Here is a 20,155-nt window from a genome sequence, read left to right on the forward strand (position 1 = left end):
CTTTAGGGGAAGCGTTCAGTAGTTTCCACGAGTAGTAGACTTTAGGGGAAGCGTCTAGTAGTGTTAGCGTTAGGGTTAGGGTTAGAGTTCAGCTTTGGTTTCTTCTTCACCTTTAGGGTTAGTTTCTTCTTACTATATACAGCTTATTTCGTTAGTCACATTTATAAGATACAAAAGAAGGGAATCAAGGGAGCTAGCAGCGGTAGCATAATTGGTAGCACACTGTACCATCACACTGGGATCCTGGGTTCGATCCCCTTTCAATACTGCACTTTTTTTTCGCCTTTTTGGTTCACCGTTTTTTGTCTAAGTTCTGTAGGGTTATGAAATAGGGTGAACAGAGTGATACCCCTTCTTGGGCCGCACGACACACGACCGTGTGTCTTGATTCCAAATAGGCAATTAATCAACCATGTATCAAGACACATGGTAGTGTGTCGTGCGGCCCAAGAAGCCGGCGTACCACCCATGAGTATATTAACAGGAAGAAAGAAAACGCAATTTTCACACCTATGTAGCTCTGTGATCCCTTATCCGATTGGAACCAAATTTGCTAGAGATGTGCCGGCCAGCTAGGGGAGTCTACACACCAAATTTGAAGAAAATCGCTCCAGCCATTTCCGAGATACGAGCGAACACAATTTCGTTTTAATTTCTTTTTTTTCTTTTTTTCTCTCCCGGGCTTGATGGACTGCCCTTTCCTACCACCCCCAGCACATTTAATTTCTTCGTTTTTTTTCGTTTTAATTTCTTCGTTTTTTTCTTCTTCATTTCGCACACTTCGCAAAATCCGCCATAAAACACGAATGCGTACTCGGATCGGGCTGAAATTTGGCACACTGAAAGGGCTCATTAAGGCGGATCTCTGTAACAACTTTGGTAGGAATCCGATGAATATTCACGGAGTTATGACCGATTATTTGCGTAAAATAAGGTCGAAGGTCTGTCACGCCTACAGGGTAAACTCCTTTGAGGAATCAGTTGAAAATTGATATGTAGATGGAGCAACCATCGTAGGAGTGCCTGTTTGTGGTTTGAAAGGAATCGGGACAAAGAACATGGAGATATGACACAAAACCCAACCTGTGTCAAAATTACGCGATCGATTTTTATGAATAAAAAAACTATTAGTTTTCGTGTCTACCAGGCAAACCGCTCAGAGCAACGAGCTGAAAATCAGTATGTAGCTGGAATAATCATCATAGAAAGTCCTTGCAGTAGTACAGAATAATCGGATTACAAACCACTGAGTTATGATTCGAAAGACAACTACGTGTAACAAATGCGAGATCGAGATACTATAATAGAACAGTCACCCTAATAAAGCATTCAGCTGCATTTATAATTTACTCAATTATATTACATTGCAAGTTATTCTGTAGGGAATTCAGCTACAAAAAGGTCACCCTGTAGTCATATCAGCCAGAAGAAGGTACCTAATAGAGAGTTCAGCTACAAAGAAACCATCATGTAGATAGTTCAGCTCAAACAATTTGCCCTGTAGAGAGATCAGCTAGAAGAAGTTACCTTGTAGAGAGTTCAGTTACAAAGAAACAATCATGCAAAGAGTTCAGCTGCAAACAAATCACCCAGTAGAAAGTTCCACTATGAACAGATCACACTGTAGAGAGTTCAGTTAGAAACAAGTCATGTTGTAGAGAGATCAGCTAGAAGAAGTCACCTTGTAGAGAGTTCAGCTACAAAGAAACCACCATGTAAGAGAGTTCAGCTGCAAACAAATCACCTGTAGAGAGTTCAGCTAGGAACAAGTCACCCTGCACAGAGATCAGCTAGAAACAAGTCACCCTGTAGAGAATTCAGCTAGAAACAAATCACCCTGTAGAAAGATCAGGTAGAAGAAGTTACCTTGTAGAGAGTTCAGCTACAAACAAATCACCCTGTAGAGAGTTCAGCTAGAAACAAGTCACCCTGTAGAGAGATCAGCTAGAAGATGTTACATTGTAGATAGTTCAGCTACAAAGAAACTACCATGTAGAGAGTTCAGCTGCAAACAAATCGCCCTGTAGAAAATTCAGCTACAAACAAACCACCCTGTAGAGAGTTCAGCTACAGACAAGTCATCCGGTAGAGAGATCAGCTAGAAGGATAACCTTGGAGAGAGGTCAGCTACAAAGAAATCACCCTGCTTTATCTTTTCTTCTTCCTGTGGTAAAGAAAAAATGATAGGTTTAAATAAGCCCTAAAGCCGGCCATAGGCCGGCTTTGGGGTATACAAATACAAAAAGAAGTGAAATCTAATCCAAAACAGCCAAGCTGTGAAAAAAAGAGTGCGGCCCTCAGAAAGGCTATGGTGAAAAAAGATGTGAAATCCAAGGTGGCGGCCAACAAATGGCTGTGATGGTAGGTTAATGGTTAAAAATTTTAATAATGACAATTCAGGTGAATTTTGAGTGGCACCAAATTCACCTGAATTGTCGTTATTAAAATATTTGCATAAAACACGAGTGCGTACTCGGATAGGGCTGAAATTTGGCACACTTGAAGGGCTCATTAAGGCGGATCTCAGTACCAACTTTGGTAGGAATCCGATGAGCATACACGGAGTTATGACCGATTATGTGCGTAAAATAAGGTCGAAGGTCTGTCACGCCTACAGGGTAAACCCCTTGGAGGAATGAGTTGAAAATTGATATGTAGATGGAGTAACCATCGTAGGAGTGTGTTTTGTGGTTTGAAAGGAATTGAGATAAAGACCATGGAGATATGACACAAAACCCAACCTGTGTCAAAATTACGCGATCGATTTTTATGAATAAAAAAACTATTAGTTTTCACATCTACCAGGCAAATTGCTTACAGCAATGAGCTGAAAATCAGTATGTAGCTGGAATAATCATCATAGAAAGTCCTTGCAGTAGTACAGAAGAATCGGAGTACAAACTACTGAGTTATGATTCGAAAGGCAACTACGTGTAGCAAATGCGAGATCGAGATACTCTAATAGAACAGTCACCCTAATAGAGCATTCAGCTACATTTATAACTTACTCCATTATAGAATTATATTACATTGCAAGATATTCTGTATGGAATTCAGCTACAAACAGTTAATCTGATAGACAATTCAGCTACATGCAAGTCACCCTGCAGAGAGTTCATCTAGAAACAAGTCACCCTGTATCAGCTAGAAGGAGTCACCTTGTAGAGAGTTCAGCTACAAAGAAACCATCATGTAGAGAGTTCAGCTGCAAACGAATCACCCTGTAGAGAACTCAACTACAAACAAACATGCCCTGTAAAAAGATCAGTTAGAAGAAGTTACCTTGTAGAGAGTTCAGCTACAAAGAAATCACCATGTAGAGAGTTCAGCTACAAACAAATCACCCAGTAGAAAGTTCAGCTATGAACAGATCACCCTGTTGAGAGTTCAGTTAGAAACAAGTTATCCTGTAGAGAGATCAGCTAGAAGTATCACCTTGTAGAGAGTTCAGCTACAAAGAAACCATCATGTAGAGAGTTCAGCTACAAACAAATCACCTGTAGAGAGTTCAGCTACGAATAAATCACCCTGTAGAGAGATCAGCTAGAAGAAGTCACCTTGTAGAGAGTTCAGCTATAAAGAAACCACCATGTAGAGAGATCAGCTGCAAACAAATCCCCTGTAGAGAGTTCAGCTAGAAACAAGTCACCCTGTAGAGAGATCAGCTAGAAACAAGTCACCCTGTAGGGAGTTCAGTTAGAAGAAGTCACATCGTAGAGAATTCAGCTACAAAGAAACTACTATGTAGAGAGTTCAGCTGCAAACAAATCACCCTGTAGAGAACTCAGCTACAAACAAATCGCCCTGTAGAAAGATCAGCTAGAAGAAGTTACCTTGTAGGGAGTTCAGCTACGAACAGATCACCCTGTAGAGAGTTCAGCTACAAACAAATCACCCTGTAGAGAGTTCAGTTACAAAGAAACCACCATGTAGAGAGTTCAGCTGCAAAAAATCAATCACTCTGTAGAGAGTTCAGCTAGAAGAAGTCACCTTATAGAGAGTTCAGCTGTAAATAAATCATCCTGTAGAGAATTCAGCTACAAACAAATCACCCTGTAGAAAGATCAGCTAGAAGAAGTTACCTTGTAGAGAGTTCAGCTACAAAGACACCACCATGTAGAGAGTTCAGCTGCAAACAAATCACCTGTAGAGAGTTCAGCTAGAAACAAATCAACCTGCAGAGAGATCAGCTACAAACATATCACCTTATAGACAGTTCAGCTACAAACAAATCACCCTGTGGAGAGATCGACTACAAACAAATCAACTTGCAGAGAGATCAGCTACACACAAATCAACTTGTAGAGAGATCAGCTAGAAACAAATCACCCTGTAGAGAGTTCAGCTACAAACAAATCAATGTGCAGAGAGATCAACTACAAACAAATCACCCTGTAGAGAGATCATCTAGGAACTAGACACAATGTAAGGAGTTCAGCTACAAGCAATACACCCTGTTGAGATTTCAGCTACAAACAAATCAACCTGTAGAGCGATCAGCTAGAAACAAATCACCCTGAAGAGAGGTCAGCTACAAAAAATCACCCTGTAGAGAGATCAGCTAGAAACAAATCACCCTGTAGAGACTTCAGCTACAAACAAATCAACCTGCAGAGAGATCAACTACAAACAAATCACCCTGTAGAGAGTTCAGCTAAAACAAAGCAACCTGCAGAGAGATCAGCTACAAACAAATCACCTTATAGACAGTTCAGCTACAAACAGATTACCCTGTAGAGAGATCGACTACAAACAAATCAACTTGCAGAGAGATCAGCTACAAAAAATCACCCTGTAAAGAGATCAGCTAGAAACAAATCACCCTGTAGAGACTTCAGCTACAAATAAATCAACCTGCAGAGAGGTCAGCTACAAACGAATCACCCTGTAGAGAGATCAGCTAGAGACTAGACACAATGTAAGGAGTTCAGCTACAAGCAAATCACCCTTTAGAGAGTTCAGCTACAAACAAATCAACCTGCAGAGAGATCAAATCACCTTAGAGAGAGTTCAGCTACAAACAAATTTCCCTGTAGAGAGATCAGTTACAAACAAATCAACCTGCAGAGAGATCAGCTACACACAAATCAACTTGTAGAGAGATCAGCTACAAACAAATTACACTGTGGAGATCAGCTAGAAACTAGACACAATGTAAGGAGTTCAGCTACAAGCAAATCACCCTGTAGAGATTTCAGCTGCAAACAAATCACCCTGTAGAGAGATCAGCTAGAAACTAGACACCATGTAAAGAGTTCAGCTATAGAAGAGGTCACCTTATAGAGAATTCAGCTAAAAAGAAACCATCATGTAGAGAGTTCAGCTGCAAACAAATCACTCTGTATAGAGTTCAGCTAGAAAAAGTCACCTTGTAGAGAGTTCAGCTACAAAGAAACTGCCATGTAGAGAGTTCAGCCTCAAACAAATTACCGTGTAGAGAATTCAACAACAAACAAATCGCCCTGTAGAGGGATCAGCTAGAAGAAGTTACCTTGTAGAGAGTTCAGCTACAAAGAAAGCACCATGTAGAGAGTTTAGCTGCAAACAAATCACCTGTAGAGAGTTCAGCTAGAAACAAATCACCCTGTAGAGCGATCAGCTAGAAGAGATCACCTTGGAGAGAGTTCAGCTACAAAGAAATCACCACCTAAAGAGTTCAGCTACAAAGAAATCACCCTGTAGAGAGTTAAGCTAGAAGAAGTCACCTTGTAGAGAGTTCAGCTACAATGAAACCATCATGTAGAGAGTTCAGCTGCAAACAAATCACTCTGTATAGAGTTCAGCCAGAAAAAGTCACCTTGTAGAGAGTTCAGCTACAAAGAAACCGCCATGTAGAGAGTTCAGCCTCAAACAAATTACCGTGTAGAGAATTCAACAACAAACAAATCTCCCTGTAGAGGGATCAGCTAGAAGAAGTTACCTTGTAGAGAGTTCAGCTACAAAGAAACCATCATGTAGAGAGTTCAGCTACAAAGAAAGCACCATGTAGAGAGTTTAGCTGCAAACAAATCACCTGTAGAGAGTTCAGCTAGAAACAAATCACCCTGTAGAGAGATCAGTTAGAAGAGGTAACCTTGTAGAGAGTTCAGCTACAAAGAAATCACCACCTAAAGAGTTCAGCTGCAAACAAATCACCCTGTAGAGGGATCAGCTAAAAGAAGTCACCTTGTAAAGAGTTCAGCTACAAAGAAACCATCATGTAGAGAGTTCAGCTACAAAGAAATCACCCTGTAGAGAGTTTAGCTAGAAGAAGTCACCTTTTGTAGAGAGTTCAGCTACAAAGAAACCGTCATGTAGAGAGTTCAGCTACAAAGAAAGCACCATGTAGAGAGTTCAGCAGCAAACAAATCACCTGTAGAGAGTTCAGCTAGAAACAAATCACCCTGTAGAGAGATCAGCTAGAAGAGGTCACCTTGTAGAGAGTTCAGCTACAAAGAAATCATCATGTGGAGAGTTCAGCTACAAAGAAATCACCCTGTAGAGAGTTCAGCTAGAAGAAGTCACCTTGTAGAGATTTCAGCTACAAAGAAACCATCATGTAGAGAGTTCAGCTACAAAGAAACCACCATGGATGTAGAGAGTTTAACTGCAAACAAATAACCTGTAGAGAGTTCAGCTAGAAACAAATCACCCAGTAGAGAAATCAGCTAGAAGAATTTATCTTGTAGAGAGTTCAGCTACAAAGAAACCATCCTGTATATAGTTCAGCTATATTTTAAGTCACCCAGTAGAGAGATCAACTGCTAAAAAAATATCCTGTGGGGAATAATGGGCATGTAATAAATATATGTATATAATTTGTATAATTACTAATAAAATCAAAAATAATTGAAGTATTAAAAATCTTCTATAAGTTCTTTTCTTCTTCCTGTGGTAAATAAAAAAACACATGGGTTAAAAAAGCCCCAAAGCCAGCCATAGGCTGGCTTTGCAGTATACAAATACAAAAAGAAGTGATATCTAATCAAAAATAGCCAAGCTGTAAAAAAAGGTGCGGCCCCCAAAAAGACCATGGTGAAAAAAGATGTGAAATCCAAGGTGGCGGCCAAGAAATGGCTGTGATGGTACATTAATGGTAAAAATTTTAATAACGACAATTCAGGTGAATTTTGTGCCACTTGGTCTTGGCATCAAATTCACCTGAATTGTCGTTATTAAAATTTTTACCATTAACCTACCATCACAGCCATTTCTTGGCCGCCACCTTAGATTTCACATCTTTTTTCACCATGGTCTTTTTGGGGGCCGCACCTTTTTGTACAGCTTGGCTGTTTTTGATTAGATAAATATATGCAAGAGTTCATAATATAAAAAAAAAGAGGAGAGTGTCCTACTTCAGTATAGCCTGTATAAATGCGTATCTCAAAGTAATACAATAAAACTTTGATTACTTTAGGATATCATGTCAACACATAAAGTGTTAAGGAGTGTTGACACTGTCATCAGTAGGCTGCTTATTGAAGCCATAACTACAACAGTCACTGAAACTTAATGCTGAGTACATGCCTGACCAACTAGCACATTGAAAGTAACTATAGGTATTACATCATAACTGTGAGATTCGTGTTTGTACAGATCAGCTGCAAATTATCCTGTGGGGATTAATTGACATGTAATAAATATATGCTCTCTTTTTATATTATGAACTCTTGATATATGCATTATATATATAATTTGTACATTTACTGATAAAATCAGAATGAGTTAAAGTATTTATAAAATCTGCTTCATCTTTTTCTTTTTCCTGTGGTAAAGAAAAATATATAGGTTAAAAAGCCCCAAAGCTGGCCATAGGCCGGCTTTGGGGTATACAAATACAAAAAGAAGTGAAATCTAATCAAAAACAGCCAAGCTGTAAAAAAAGGAGTGCGGCCCTTGAAAAGGCTATGGTGAAAAAAGATGTGAAATCCAAGGTGGCAGCCAAGAAATGGCTGTGATAGTAGGTTAATGGTAAAAAGTTTAATAACGACAATTCAGGTGAATTTGGTGCCGCTTGGTCAATTGGCACAAAATTCATCTGAATTGTTGTTATTAAAATTTTTACCATTAACCTACCATCACAGCCATTTCTTGGCCACCACCTTGGATTTCACATCTTTTTTCACCATAGCCTTTTCAAGGACCGCACTCCTTTTTTTACAGCTTGGCTATTTTTGATTAGATATTATTTTCAGTTAGATAATTAGATTTGTAAATATCTTAATATTTAGTGCATTTAGTAATTCATAAATTATTTTGTAATTTAAATCAGACAAACCATTTTGAACAGCAAATCACACATAGTGGTGTGTCTACCATGTTTTATCGTGCAAAATGTAGAGAAAGCCTCAAGGCTACTCTTCATTTTCATTCACGTAAGTTCAGGACACGCACCTTTTCCTTGAAGGAATTTGCTATTTCTGGTAGCTGCCCAGCCCAGGCATTCATAATGTCGTTTCAAGCTGGCACAAGTAAACTGCTACTGGGAAGGTTTATACTGGTTTAATTTCTCACATACAGGCTGCTTTTAGTATAAATTTAGTATAAATAATTTTGCTCATGTGAGTATGGAAAGACAAACAAATATACGTACAACAAACATACATACAAACACACACACGTTTTTTGTAAAACAATTTCAGGAAATCAGATGCTTGCTCACAACACGCACCTGGTTTATAAAGTAATGCAATATATTTTTATTTATTAAGGCTTTACAGCACAAGTGCTGAAGGTCTGTAGGACACCTAGTCCAACTTGTTACAGAAAATGTGTTTGAAAAGGTGGAAAGGAAAAAAATCCATGACTGGACCTGGAATGAGATAAACATGGTATTACAGCATAGCTTGGTGGGAAAAAATCTCGACTTTAGCATTAAATAAAGTAATAAATAATTGTTGTAGCATGCCAATCTAGGAATTTTCTCACAGAGCTATGCTGTAATACCATCACTGTTTCACTACTTTAATCAATTACACTACCTTGTTTTTAAATTAAATTAGTGTTCCACCAATAATCAGATCAGTACCGTATCGGAGCTGATATTGGGCTTTGGCATTGATTGGTATTGGTTATTTAGGTATTCCGATACCGATTAATAGCCACTCAGCGTCATCATAAATGCTATGCTAGCAAAACGTGAGGTATAACAGGCTGGAAATAACATTAAACAACTGCTACTTACCATGCTTGCATGAAAAAGACCAAAATACTCTAATAGAACAGTCACTGCACAATAAAAATTCTAATAGAGCAGTCACACATAGCTAACTTGAGAGGTGTGTAAATTGTATGGTAATTATCAGTATCGGTATCTGCATTGGTGAAAATTTACTGCTAGGTATCAGTATTGGATCAGTAGGTATTTTTCTGTATTGGTGGAACCCTAAATTAAATATGCTATAGTAATAATAGTTAGTCACAATGCTACCACACTGGCAGTAGTACTATTAATAGGAAGAGATGCCTTGTGAAATTGTTAAAAAGTAATGTCATCATTTCCATGTGTATTATGTATATGTTCCCTTGTTAAATTATTTGTGGGACTGCTAGGTTTGAGTATATAATACATAATTCAGCCTTGGAGTACCTATTGTACTGGCAGTATTGTTAGAATACCTTGTTATATTTTATGCATTTGTATAAGAATTAGGAGTGGAAAGAAACCATAACATTAGCCATTGTATATTTCAATTGTAAGAAGGTATGAGTTAGTTAGTCAGTCACTGTCCACTGGTGACTGCTAAAATACAATTGACAGTTAACAGAGTAAAATTGTTCTATTATGCATTTTTGCAAGCTGGTAAACTTTGCAGAGCCTTCTTGCCACATTTTCAAACATTCACAATAGCCTTTCAAGCCAGCATGACCTTAAAGCTAAGAAACCCTGAGACATGCATGAAACTAACCTTTTTATTTCCTAAACGTGGAGTTGTGGACCTATGTTAATAACTGCACATTGCATGCCGTACTGATGTTGACTGGTGGCAATTTAGTATTTAACTAGTTACAGTACTTGTAAATAGGGCTGAGCGATACTGCCATTTTAGTATCACGATCGATACTAAAGCCACTATTCACGATACTGAATAGTTCACGATACTTACAAATAAGTCAATCATAGCTGGTGCTACATAGCATATCGCTCAGCATTCCTACAGGAAGTCCTTATAGGTGATAGCAAACTAGCCACTATCATCCTTGTTTACAGTATAACGCATGCTTTGAGGTTGTTATGGTGTTCACACCTCTCTGCAGGGGAAACCAGATGGGTGGACTTTATCATTTACAAGGATTCTTAGCCTAGTACTGCATAACAAATGGATTTTTAATGACAGTAATGTACAGGCATGGTATCACGATAGTTAATAACAAAATATTGCGATATCGATACTTTCAAAATATCGCGATATATCGCTAAAACGGTAGTATCGCTCAGCCCTACTTGTAAATCAGATTGACAGTTTATTATGAGTTGTTAATTCTTTAGCTTGTGTTATCAGCTTCTCATCATTTGATCTGTTACCTGCAACGTACAGTGTTGATGAAGATGATGGACCAGCACAACCTGTACTAGTTCTCGATAGCCCATCATCAACTGATATTACTGTACAAGTGCTTACCACTGATGGATCAGCTACTGGTGAGTATTAGAGTGAACTATTGTAACAAGTTTAGTGATGGAATAATAATGGTATTACTAATATGTTACAGGAGGAGGTGTTGATTATGATTCTGGACCATACACTGTCACATTTCTTGCTGGAGAGACCAGTGCTTCATTTGATGTTCCAATAAATGATGATAATATATTTGAAGGCAATGAGACCTTTACCATTACTATTGACCCATCCTCACTACCTGCTGACTGTAGTGTTGGTGCTGTTGGTAGTGCTACAGTGCTTATAGTTGATGATGATCGTAAGTGATGGTGGTCAAGCACTATATACATGTAGTGCTTTGTGCCATATTCATGTAGATTTTTGTTTAACATAATGTAGATTGTGTTAGGCAAACAATACCAGAGCTTATAAGTAGTGAGTAAGTTTCCATGTTATGTTTACTTACCTAAGACACTAATCAGTGTGTCATGTGGCCTAAGAAGTTGGTAATTGAGGCAGCACATTTAGTATCAAAGTGAGGAAAAATCTAACATGTGAACTACAAGCTTTATGGAGTACTTCTCTGTTGTGTATGCCATCTCAGAAATGATAGAATTAGGGATGGAGGAGATTGTTTTTCCTATTGTGAGTAAAACTTTTGTTTTTGGCCTCATGCAAATGGAAGAAGCACTTTGATTGAAATAGGGGAAAAGAACAGTACTCCAAGGTAGTGTCATAAAGTCATATGGGGTAGCTGTCATTTAATTATTATTAATACCAATATTAGGGGAGTCTGGTAGCCTACTCCTGCAAAAAAATTGAGTGATTTGTATAATTTGATATTGAATCTGAGAGCATTTTTAATGGTACAGTACTTGATAGGTCAGTGTACTTATACGGCAATGTCTGTCATTAAGATACTGTACTAGTAAAAGGTCTTTGAAATAGACCTATACACTTGATAAAGTATATACCATATTTCCTTGTATAAAACCCTGGCTATTATTTCCTTCCCAGCATTTTTGACCTAGACTGTAACGAATAGGCCTTTTTTTGAGACCAGGCGTTCATTTTGGATAGGTCTGAGTGACAGTCAGCGTTTAATTGAATTCAAGTTGTGGTAGAACACACCATTATCATATAGTACTGTATAGTAGGGACCACAAAGGTGTGGGTGTGGCCCATGAAAAACATCACCCAAAAACCAGCCTCAATTTTCCCTGATGATGATGAAGCAGTATTGGTTAGGTAAAATTAAACCTATACAAGCCTCTAGATCAACCCAAAAAGTTTTCAACAAGTTGCTATGAAATTTATTTTTAAAAGTAATTTTCTACTGGCTGACTGAGTAACTGACTGCCTGATGCCTTCAGACAAGCATAACTCGATAATGGTTAAAGCTACAGGCTTGATTATTTCACTGTTCGATGCTGCTTCAGCTTGACACATGTCTTTTGGCATACCGTAATACGTACAATGCATTCTTCATGGAATTACCAGTGTCCTCCTCATTTGTGTCTAATTCATCTTTGCTGACAGCAAAAAGTGTCAATTTTGTGGTAGTACATGATGGCTCCCTTCGTAACAGAAATTGTTTGTAATTTTTTATGGCTACTTTGATTGCAGAGGTGCTTTTCAATAGGGACCATAGCACATCAATAAAAAATACTGAAACAAGCTGGAGTAATGCATGATATTAGATCACAGTAAAACAATAAGAAGTGTTATATCCCCACTTCAGTACTTTTTTTGATGTGCTATGGTCCCTATTCTAGTTGAAAATTCCAATTTTTTGTGTACTTGTTGTAATAGTGAGCATAGACAACCTTTATACAGTGTGTTGACTACATAAACAAGTGTAGTGAAGGATTGAAAAACATTTGTATGATGCACATCTGCATCCATTTGGACTCACATGCACTACTCACATGATCACTCGTAGCACCTTTGTCCATCAGATGGCTCTAAACTTAATATTCACAAGTTAGAGAAACAGCAATGGCAAGGAAAATAATTAAAACAACTAATTATTAGTCTGGGTTTCTATTTAAGACCAGAGTGTTTATTTTCCAAATATGCTGGAAACTCTTTATAATCAAGACAGGCTTTTATTTAAATGTGGCTTTTATGTAAGGAAATGCAGTAGATATTTGGTTCAAGTGCTGAATGTTATATTAGAGTAGTTAGCTGACTGCTCTATTAGAGTATCTCAATCTCTTGTACTCCCAGTGCTGATTCAAGTAGTGTTACATTCTTGCATAACCTTTAGCACAAATTGTACTAAATCAAGCAAAGTGAGTTGGCTATAATGAAAAAAGTATTACACAATGGTTGCTGTACTTTAGCTTCTGAACATAGGAGGTAGAAACATACCTCCCCCACCCTGGGTCCCACCCTAGGTAGAGCACAATGAAACACTGTCAACTGGAAGGTACCCACAAGAAATAGCTATAAAATCTGCATAGTAAAGAGAATAAACACTTTAAAGATACCTCTTTATGTTTTAATTTTTTTTTAATTGTGATAACCTCTTTAGTACATAATCAATTGCATAACTAAAATAGTGAACAGATGATTACTAATTATTATTGTGGCTTTTAGAAGTAACACAACATTAACTTGTTTGTGTAATAACCATCAGTGCCTACTGAATGCTAGCCTTGATTGTAAGTTGGGGTATCCAGTACATAAGAAAGTTAATGCCTGCTCTCAAATAAAGGCCTGATCTATTATTTGAAGTTTACTACACATGGTTGCTGCTGTTTTGGTTTGCTACATCACAATATGAGAGTTGAAAGTGCTGTAAGTGACCAAAGGAATTATCCAGTGTTTTGCAGATAATTTTGATGTTATAAAAGTATTTTACAATTCATAATTGGTTTTCTTTAAATTCAATACTTCGTAAACATGCTAGTCTCACTGCCAGACTTCTGCTTCAGTGCAGGGGCGCTGCAGGTGCCATGTAAGAGTGCTTACTAGCAAGATGAAAATTCATCCACAGAATGTGCAAAGCCAAAAATATGTCAGTCCAGTAGTCCAGTCCACTGATTAATGACGCCCCCTACCACATTTGAAGAAGAATGGTGCTATAGGTATATTGTTTTCGTCCAAATGCACCCCAGCTATCAATTACTGAAATAGTGAAGTGGCCATTATGCTTTGTTTTCAGCTATGTTGAGCACACTACACAGCATTACAAATGAAGAATACTATGAGAGGGACCTCTGCAATCAATCTAATCACAACAGAAATCTCAAACAATTCTCATTACAAACATAGAGGAGCAATCACGTGGCACTACCTTAAATTGACACTTTGCACTGTCAGTAAAGACAAATGGGACACAAAGGAGGACACAGGTAAGTCCATGAAACATGCATTAAATGTACTATGGTATGCCAAAAGACACCTTTCGGGCTGAAGCAATGTCAAAGAGTGGCAAAAATCAAGCCTGTATCCTTAACCGTTATTGAGTTACTCTCATCTGAAACCATCAGTCAGTGAGGACTCTGAATAATTTCTTTTTAAAAATATTGTATCAAGCATTTCAGGTTATACTGAAGGCAGTTTTGGGCTTGACCTACCCAATACTGCCAAGGCACCATGAAGGTTGGCCAGAAAAGCCCAAATTTTCATGATCCCTAATATACAGTACTATCATACTGTATGATAAACATAGTTGAAAGTGTACAAACATGTAAGGGTTTTTACTGATCTAGATAGCACTAATACAATGTTATTGAGTTAGTAGCAATTCAAACAAATATACCATACATGTTAAATTTCTATTTCTCTGTAGCTATTACAGTAACATTTAGCCAAACAACATACAGTGTTGATGAAGATGATGGACCAGCACAACCTGTACTAGTTCTCAGTAACCCATCATCAACTGATATTACTGTACAAGTTAGAGATACTGAGAATACTGCTACTAGTGAGTGAAGTAACATCATCACAAAATATTAATAGTAGCAAGAGTTCATAATATATTATGTACTCTTGATAGTAGTAATAATGTTACAGATGGAGGTGTTGATTATGATTCTGGAATATACAATGTCATAATTCCTGCTGGAGAGACCAGTGTTCCATTTGATGTTCCAATAAATGATGATAATATATTGGAAGGCAATGAGGACTTTGGTCTTACTATTATTCCTAATACACTACCTGATGGTGTTACTCGTAGTAATCCTGATAGTGCTACAGTAACTATAGTGGATAATGATCGTAAGTGATGTATATAAAGTACAATTATAGAACTTTGCGCGGTCTAGATCAAAGGGAGAAGTGTATGTAAAATTTCATAAAGTACACTTTAGGGCAAACAGTGCTTTATTGCCCAAAGGGTGCTTTATTGTACAATTAAAGCACTCTTTGCGGTGCAATAAAGCACTCTTTGTGGGAAATAAAGCACAGGTGCCCACGTACTCTAGTACAGGCTAATAACCCGCGGTGCTCATGCCAGTACGACTAATCACCCAAGCTGATGCTGGCTAGTACGACTAATCACCCAAACCGGTGCTGGCTGATAGCCCATGCCACCCTGAATGGTCAATCACCCCAGCCAACATGAGTTCTACCACTGGATTGCTTTTATAGACATATCTAAATACTTCAATGATGGGTGGGAGAAGGTAACGTTGCTGTTACGTTTGTTAATGTAAACAGACAAGTCCTGGAGATATCACAGAAATACTTCACCATGTGTCACAATAGAATCGATTGTGGGTCGTGACCAAAACCTGCCAAAATATGTCTACCATACCAAACTGTGGTGAACTACGCATGAGTTGCTTTGTTAAACTAGTTTGTGTGCATTCAGGCTGCTAATAATTCATGCAACGCATGTTAATTATGTATGGCTGCAAGCTACCACTAGAAAGTTCCATAAATCATTTAAAACATTGCCTTGCTCGTGTTGTATGAAAAATAAAGCACTGGGCACTTGGCCTCGTGGCTTATTTTTCATATAGCACTCGCAGCAATGCTTTAACATATGAATAAAATGCTGTATACATTTGACTAGTTCAATATAGTTTCATAATACTTGTTTCTAAAATAACATTTACTGCAACCTAATGTTACTGAAATATTTTGCAATTCATTAATTACTTTCCTTAAATTTACATGTAATACTTTGTAAATTGTTGTGTAAACACACTAGTATCTTGCATCAATTTGTGAGATGATGAAACTGAAAATATAGTGACACAAAGTCCCTACTTCAGCCTATACCCATGGGATTAAATGTTCAGGTGTAGGTGACCTCCCTAGTTTCATTACTTTTTATTTCTTTGATTCCTAATCAAACTTTAAATTCCTAATTTTTACTTGTACTTGTTTGTCAACTTTCTGTAGTGTTATTATGACTGGTGAACTAACACATACCACGTTTGTTAGAAAAAAGAATGGTACCAGGCATATTGTTTTCATCTATGCATGCCCAACTGTATATCAATTACTAGTGGCTAATAATAAGCTTCATTTTCACCCTGTTACACAGCATTACAAACGAAGAATATTATGAGAAGGACTTTTACAATCAATCCGTTCACAACGGAAAACTCGGACAATTCTCATTACAAACATAGGAAAGCCATCATGTGCATGGCACTGCCACAAATTGACACATTGCAGTGTGGGAGGACACAGGTAGGTCCATGAAGCGTGCATTGAACATACTATGGTATGCCAAAAGACACCTGTCAAGTGATGTAAAACAGTGCAAAAAAATCAAGCCCATAGCCTTAACCGTTATCGTGTTACCCTTGTGTGAAGACATCAGGCAGTCAGTCAGGCAGTCAGTCAGGCAGTCAGTCAGTTGGTCAGTAGAAAATTTCTCTGAATAATTTCTTTAAAATTTTGTTGCAACCTACTGGAAGTATTTCAAGTCATACTGAAGGCACTTTCGGCTTGATTATGCCTAACCAACATTGCCAAGGTGCCATAAATGTATTGTGAGGCTGGTTTTAGGGTGATATTTTTGGGCAAGAAAAGCCCTGACCTTCATGTTTCCTAATATACAGTACTATCATACTGTATGATAAACATAGTTGAAAGTGTACAAACATGTAAGGGTTTTACTGATCTAGATAGCACAATTTATACTAATGCAATGTCATTAGATTATGAAATTTCTATATTCCCTGTAGTAATTACTGTATCATTTAGCCAAACAACGTACAGTGTTGATGAAGATGATGGACCAGCACAACCTGTACTAGTTCTCAGCAACCCATCATCAACTGATATTACTGTTCAAGTTAGAGATACTGAGAATACTGCTACTAGTGAGTGAAGTAACATCATCACAAAATGTTAATAGTAGTAATAATGTTACAGATGGAGGTGTTGATTATGATTCTGGAATATACAATGTTGTAATTCCTACTGGAGAGACCAGTGTTCCATTTGATGTTGGAATAAATAATGATATTATACATGAAGCTAATGAGAACTTTCATCTCACTATTATTCGTAATACACTACCTGATGGTGTTACTCATGGTGATCCTTTTGGAGCTACAGTGACTATAGTGGATGATGATGGTATGTGAAGTATATAAAGTTTCGTAATACTTGAAAATAAGATTTCTAAAGTAACATTAACTGCTATTAAAATATTTTGCAATTCATTAACAATTTTCTTCAAATTGTTGTGTAAACACAGTATCTTGCAAATGCATATTTTAGTATAAGCTTTGCCACCAAATTCTACACTCTGTAAATTACTACTAGCTACTATTTTTGTCCCTTTTATGAACTACTCACTTATACTCTATAATTCTTTGGTTAAACTTCACTTGAGGATTCCATGTCAAGCGCAAGTAAAAATAAAGGATGTTAAATTCAATTAGAGATAATAGGTATTGGAGCAAAGAGTATGCTTTCAGAGTATGCTTTCAGAGCATGCTTTCAGAGTATGCTTCAGAGTATGCTTTCTGGCAATTATCACCTATTATTCACAAAATTATTCCCTATCTACCTAAAATTTGTGGCTGGTTTATATGAGTGACTGCTATATTAGAATTATGGGTTTGAAATTGACTGCTCTATTAAAGTATCTTGATCTATTCAACTGTTTTTATGCTTACATTGTTTCAGTGGTGTATTCAAAACTATAATTTTACACCAATTATTCCTAGAACTCATCCAATTAATTATTTTGGAATATTCCCCAATTCTGTCAAATACCTATTATTCTAGATAGGTCACCTATACCTGAAGATTTACTAGTGGACATTAATTTCATGACTGAATTAAGGATTAAATATCCACTAGTAAATCTTTAGGTGTAGACAACCTTCCTTGTTTCACTACTCTTTGATCCCTAATCAAACTTAGACTTCCTAATTTTTACTTGTACGTTTAAATGCTATCCCACTAGGAACTTGTGAGAAGGCTTAAAGCCTGTTACTTGTTTGTTAACTTTTTTGTAATGTTATTATGACTGGTGAACCAGCACATAACACCTTAGAAGAAAGAATGGCATCAGGCATATTGTTTTCATCTGAGCACACCCCAGTTATCAATTTCTGAAATAGTGAAGTGGCCATTAATAGCGAAGTACAAATGAAGAATAATACAAGAAGGACCCTTGCAATAAATCCAGTCACAATGGAAAACTCAGACAATTCTCATTACAAACATAGAGGAGCCTCATTGGGCACTACCGCAAATTGACACCTTGCACTGTCAGCAAATATAAATGGGATGTACAGGAGGATACAGGTAAATCCATGAAGCATGCATTGAACGTAATGCAGTATGGAAAAAGGCACTTGTCCGGCTGAAGTAATGCCGAACAGTTGTATACAATTACTGGATCGGACTAGTGGACTGGACTCAGGTTTTTTTTCTTTATTGACATGTATTGGGGCAACTGGTTGTAGCTACTCCTACATTGGATGCAGGTGGGCCTGTCTAATTGGCACAGTTCACTTAGTCTTGCTATCCCATTGGTAACCAATACAAAGCTACAACTGGGAAAAATTGACAAATCTGGCATGGCCACACTGTTGTCTATAGTGTGGAGGGAGTGATCTAGCTACACGAGACTACATTCAGTGTATAATAGCTTCAACCATTTGTTTGGAAAAAACCTGAGTCCAGTAGTCCATTATTCAATGGAATTTTCTACTGACTGCCTGCCTGCCTGCGTGCATGCCTGCCTGCCTGCCTGCCTGCGTGCCTGCGTGCCTGCCTGCCTGCCTGCCTGCCTGCCTGCTTGCCTGCCTGCCTGCCTGCCTGCCTGCCTGCCTGCCTGCCTGCCTGCCTGCCTGCCTGCCTGCCTGCCTGCCTACCTTCAGGCAAGTGTAACTTGATAACGGCTAAGGCTATAGGCTTGATTTTTTCACTGTTCGACGACACTTCATCCTGAGACATGCTTTTTGGCATACCGCAGTACGTACAATGCACACATCATGGACTTACCTTTGTCCTCCTTTGTGTCCCATTTCTTTTTGCTGACAGCCCAAGGTGTCAATTCACGGTAGCACGATGCATGGCTTCCCTACAGTTCGTTTTAAAATGGGAATCATCTGTATTTCCGTAATGACTGGATTGATTGCAGATATGATTCTAACACTGTTCTTCATTTGTAACACTTTGTAATGGGCTAAACATAGCTGAAAGCGAGCCACTGCACTTTCAAGGCAGTAATCGATGGTTGGGGGTGCACGAATCGTCATATTTTCGTGGTGACTGGATTATTGCAGAGGCACTTCTTGAAGTCTTCTTCTAATGTTTTTCGTCTGTAGCGCTGTGTAACGGGCTGAACATAGCTGAAAGCAATGCATAGTGACCACTGCACTTTCGAAGCAGTATTTGATAGCTGGAGCGCACGTTCAGACCATAGATCCTCTTTTCAGACAAAAACATTAATTCTGTCGCCATTCTTTCTTTTGATGCGGTAGATGTGTGGGTTCACCAGTCATAACAATATTTCAAAAAGTAAACAAACAAGTTTAAAGAAAAATTAGGAATTTTAAGTGCAATTAGGGATCATAGAAAAAGAAGGTAGGGAAACAAGGGAGGTCGCCTACACCTGCAGATATACTAGTAAACATTTAATCCCTAATTCAGTCTTTACAATGTTCACTAGTATATCTGCAGGTGTAGGCGACCTCCCTTGTTTCCCTACTTTTTTTTCTATGATCCCTAATTGAACTTAAAATTCCTCCTTAAACATGTCAGTTATAGGGTTCTTATTTGCCATGGGTTCCCTAAATTCTCTAAGCAGCCCTACCTAGGGGTCTTAGGGCATGCTCCCAGGGAATTTTTGAAAAATTGACCCTCTGAGATTAAGATGTTTAAGTACTGCTGAATGCAGAAGGAATACAGGATCCAAGGTCCTCAGGGCACTTACCTAGACTGCAAGCTGTCTGTGGATCAAGCCACCACCTGGTCTGAGGTTTTTTCTGCATTCAGCATAGTTTTCAGTTACAGGTTTCTGACTCCCTGTGCCACAGGCTAATTTGTTGCCATCTTGCAGGTTCCTAGAGAGATAGTTGTCTAATAAATTAAATATAAGAATGATTTCAATAGAGTAATAGTATAATTATTATGTT

At 38.0% G+C, this 20,155-nt stretch overlaps 2 protein-coding genes across 2 annotated transcripts in view; both read left to right on the forward strand.

The window, feature by feature from the left end:
- LOC136238120 (hemicentin-1-like) overlaps positions 1-20,155 on the forward strand; it is a 105,073-nt gene that overhangs the window by 52,971 nt on the left and 31,947 nt on the right. The gene's annotated exons all lie outside the window — the stretch shown is intronic.
- Positions 1-20,155, forward strand: part of LOC136239155 (extracellular matrix organizing protein FRAS1-like) — a 47,890-nt gene that overhangs the window by 13,532 nt on the left and 14,203 nt on the right. The window contains exons 7-12 of the mRNA XM_066029891.1: positions 10,469-10,621; positions 10,693-10,899; positions 14,380-14,517; positions 14,607-14,813; positions 16,739-16,876; positions 16,929-17,135. Coding sequence (XP_065885963.1) covers positions 10,469-10,621; positions 10,693-10,899; positions 14,380-14,517; positions 14,607-14,813; positions 16,739-16,876; positions 16,929-17,135 — 1,050 coding nt within the window. The remainder of the gene's footprint in view (positions 1-10,468; positions 10,622-10,692; positions 10,900-14,379; positions 14,518-14,606; positions 14,814-16,738; positions 16,877-16,928; positions 17,136-20,155) is intronic.

Source organism: Dysidea avara, chromosome 11, assembly GCF_963678975.1.
Source record: "Dysidea avara chromosome 11, odDysAvar1.4, whole genome shotgun sequence".
In the NCBI taxonomy this organism is placed as follows: domain Eukaryota; kingdom Metazoa; phylum Porifera; class Demospongiae; order Dictyoceratida; family Dysideidae; genus Dysidea; species Dysidea avara.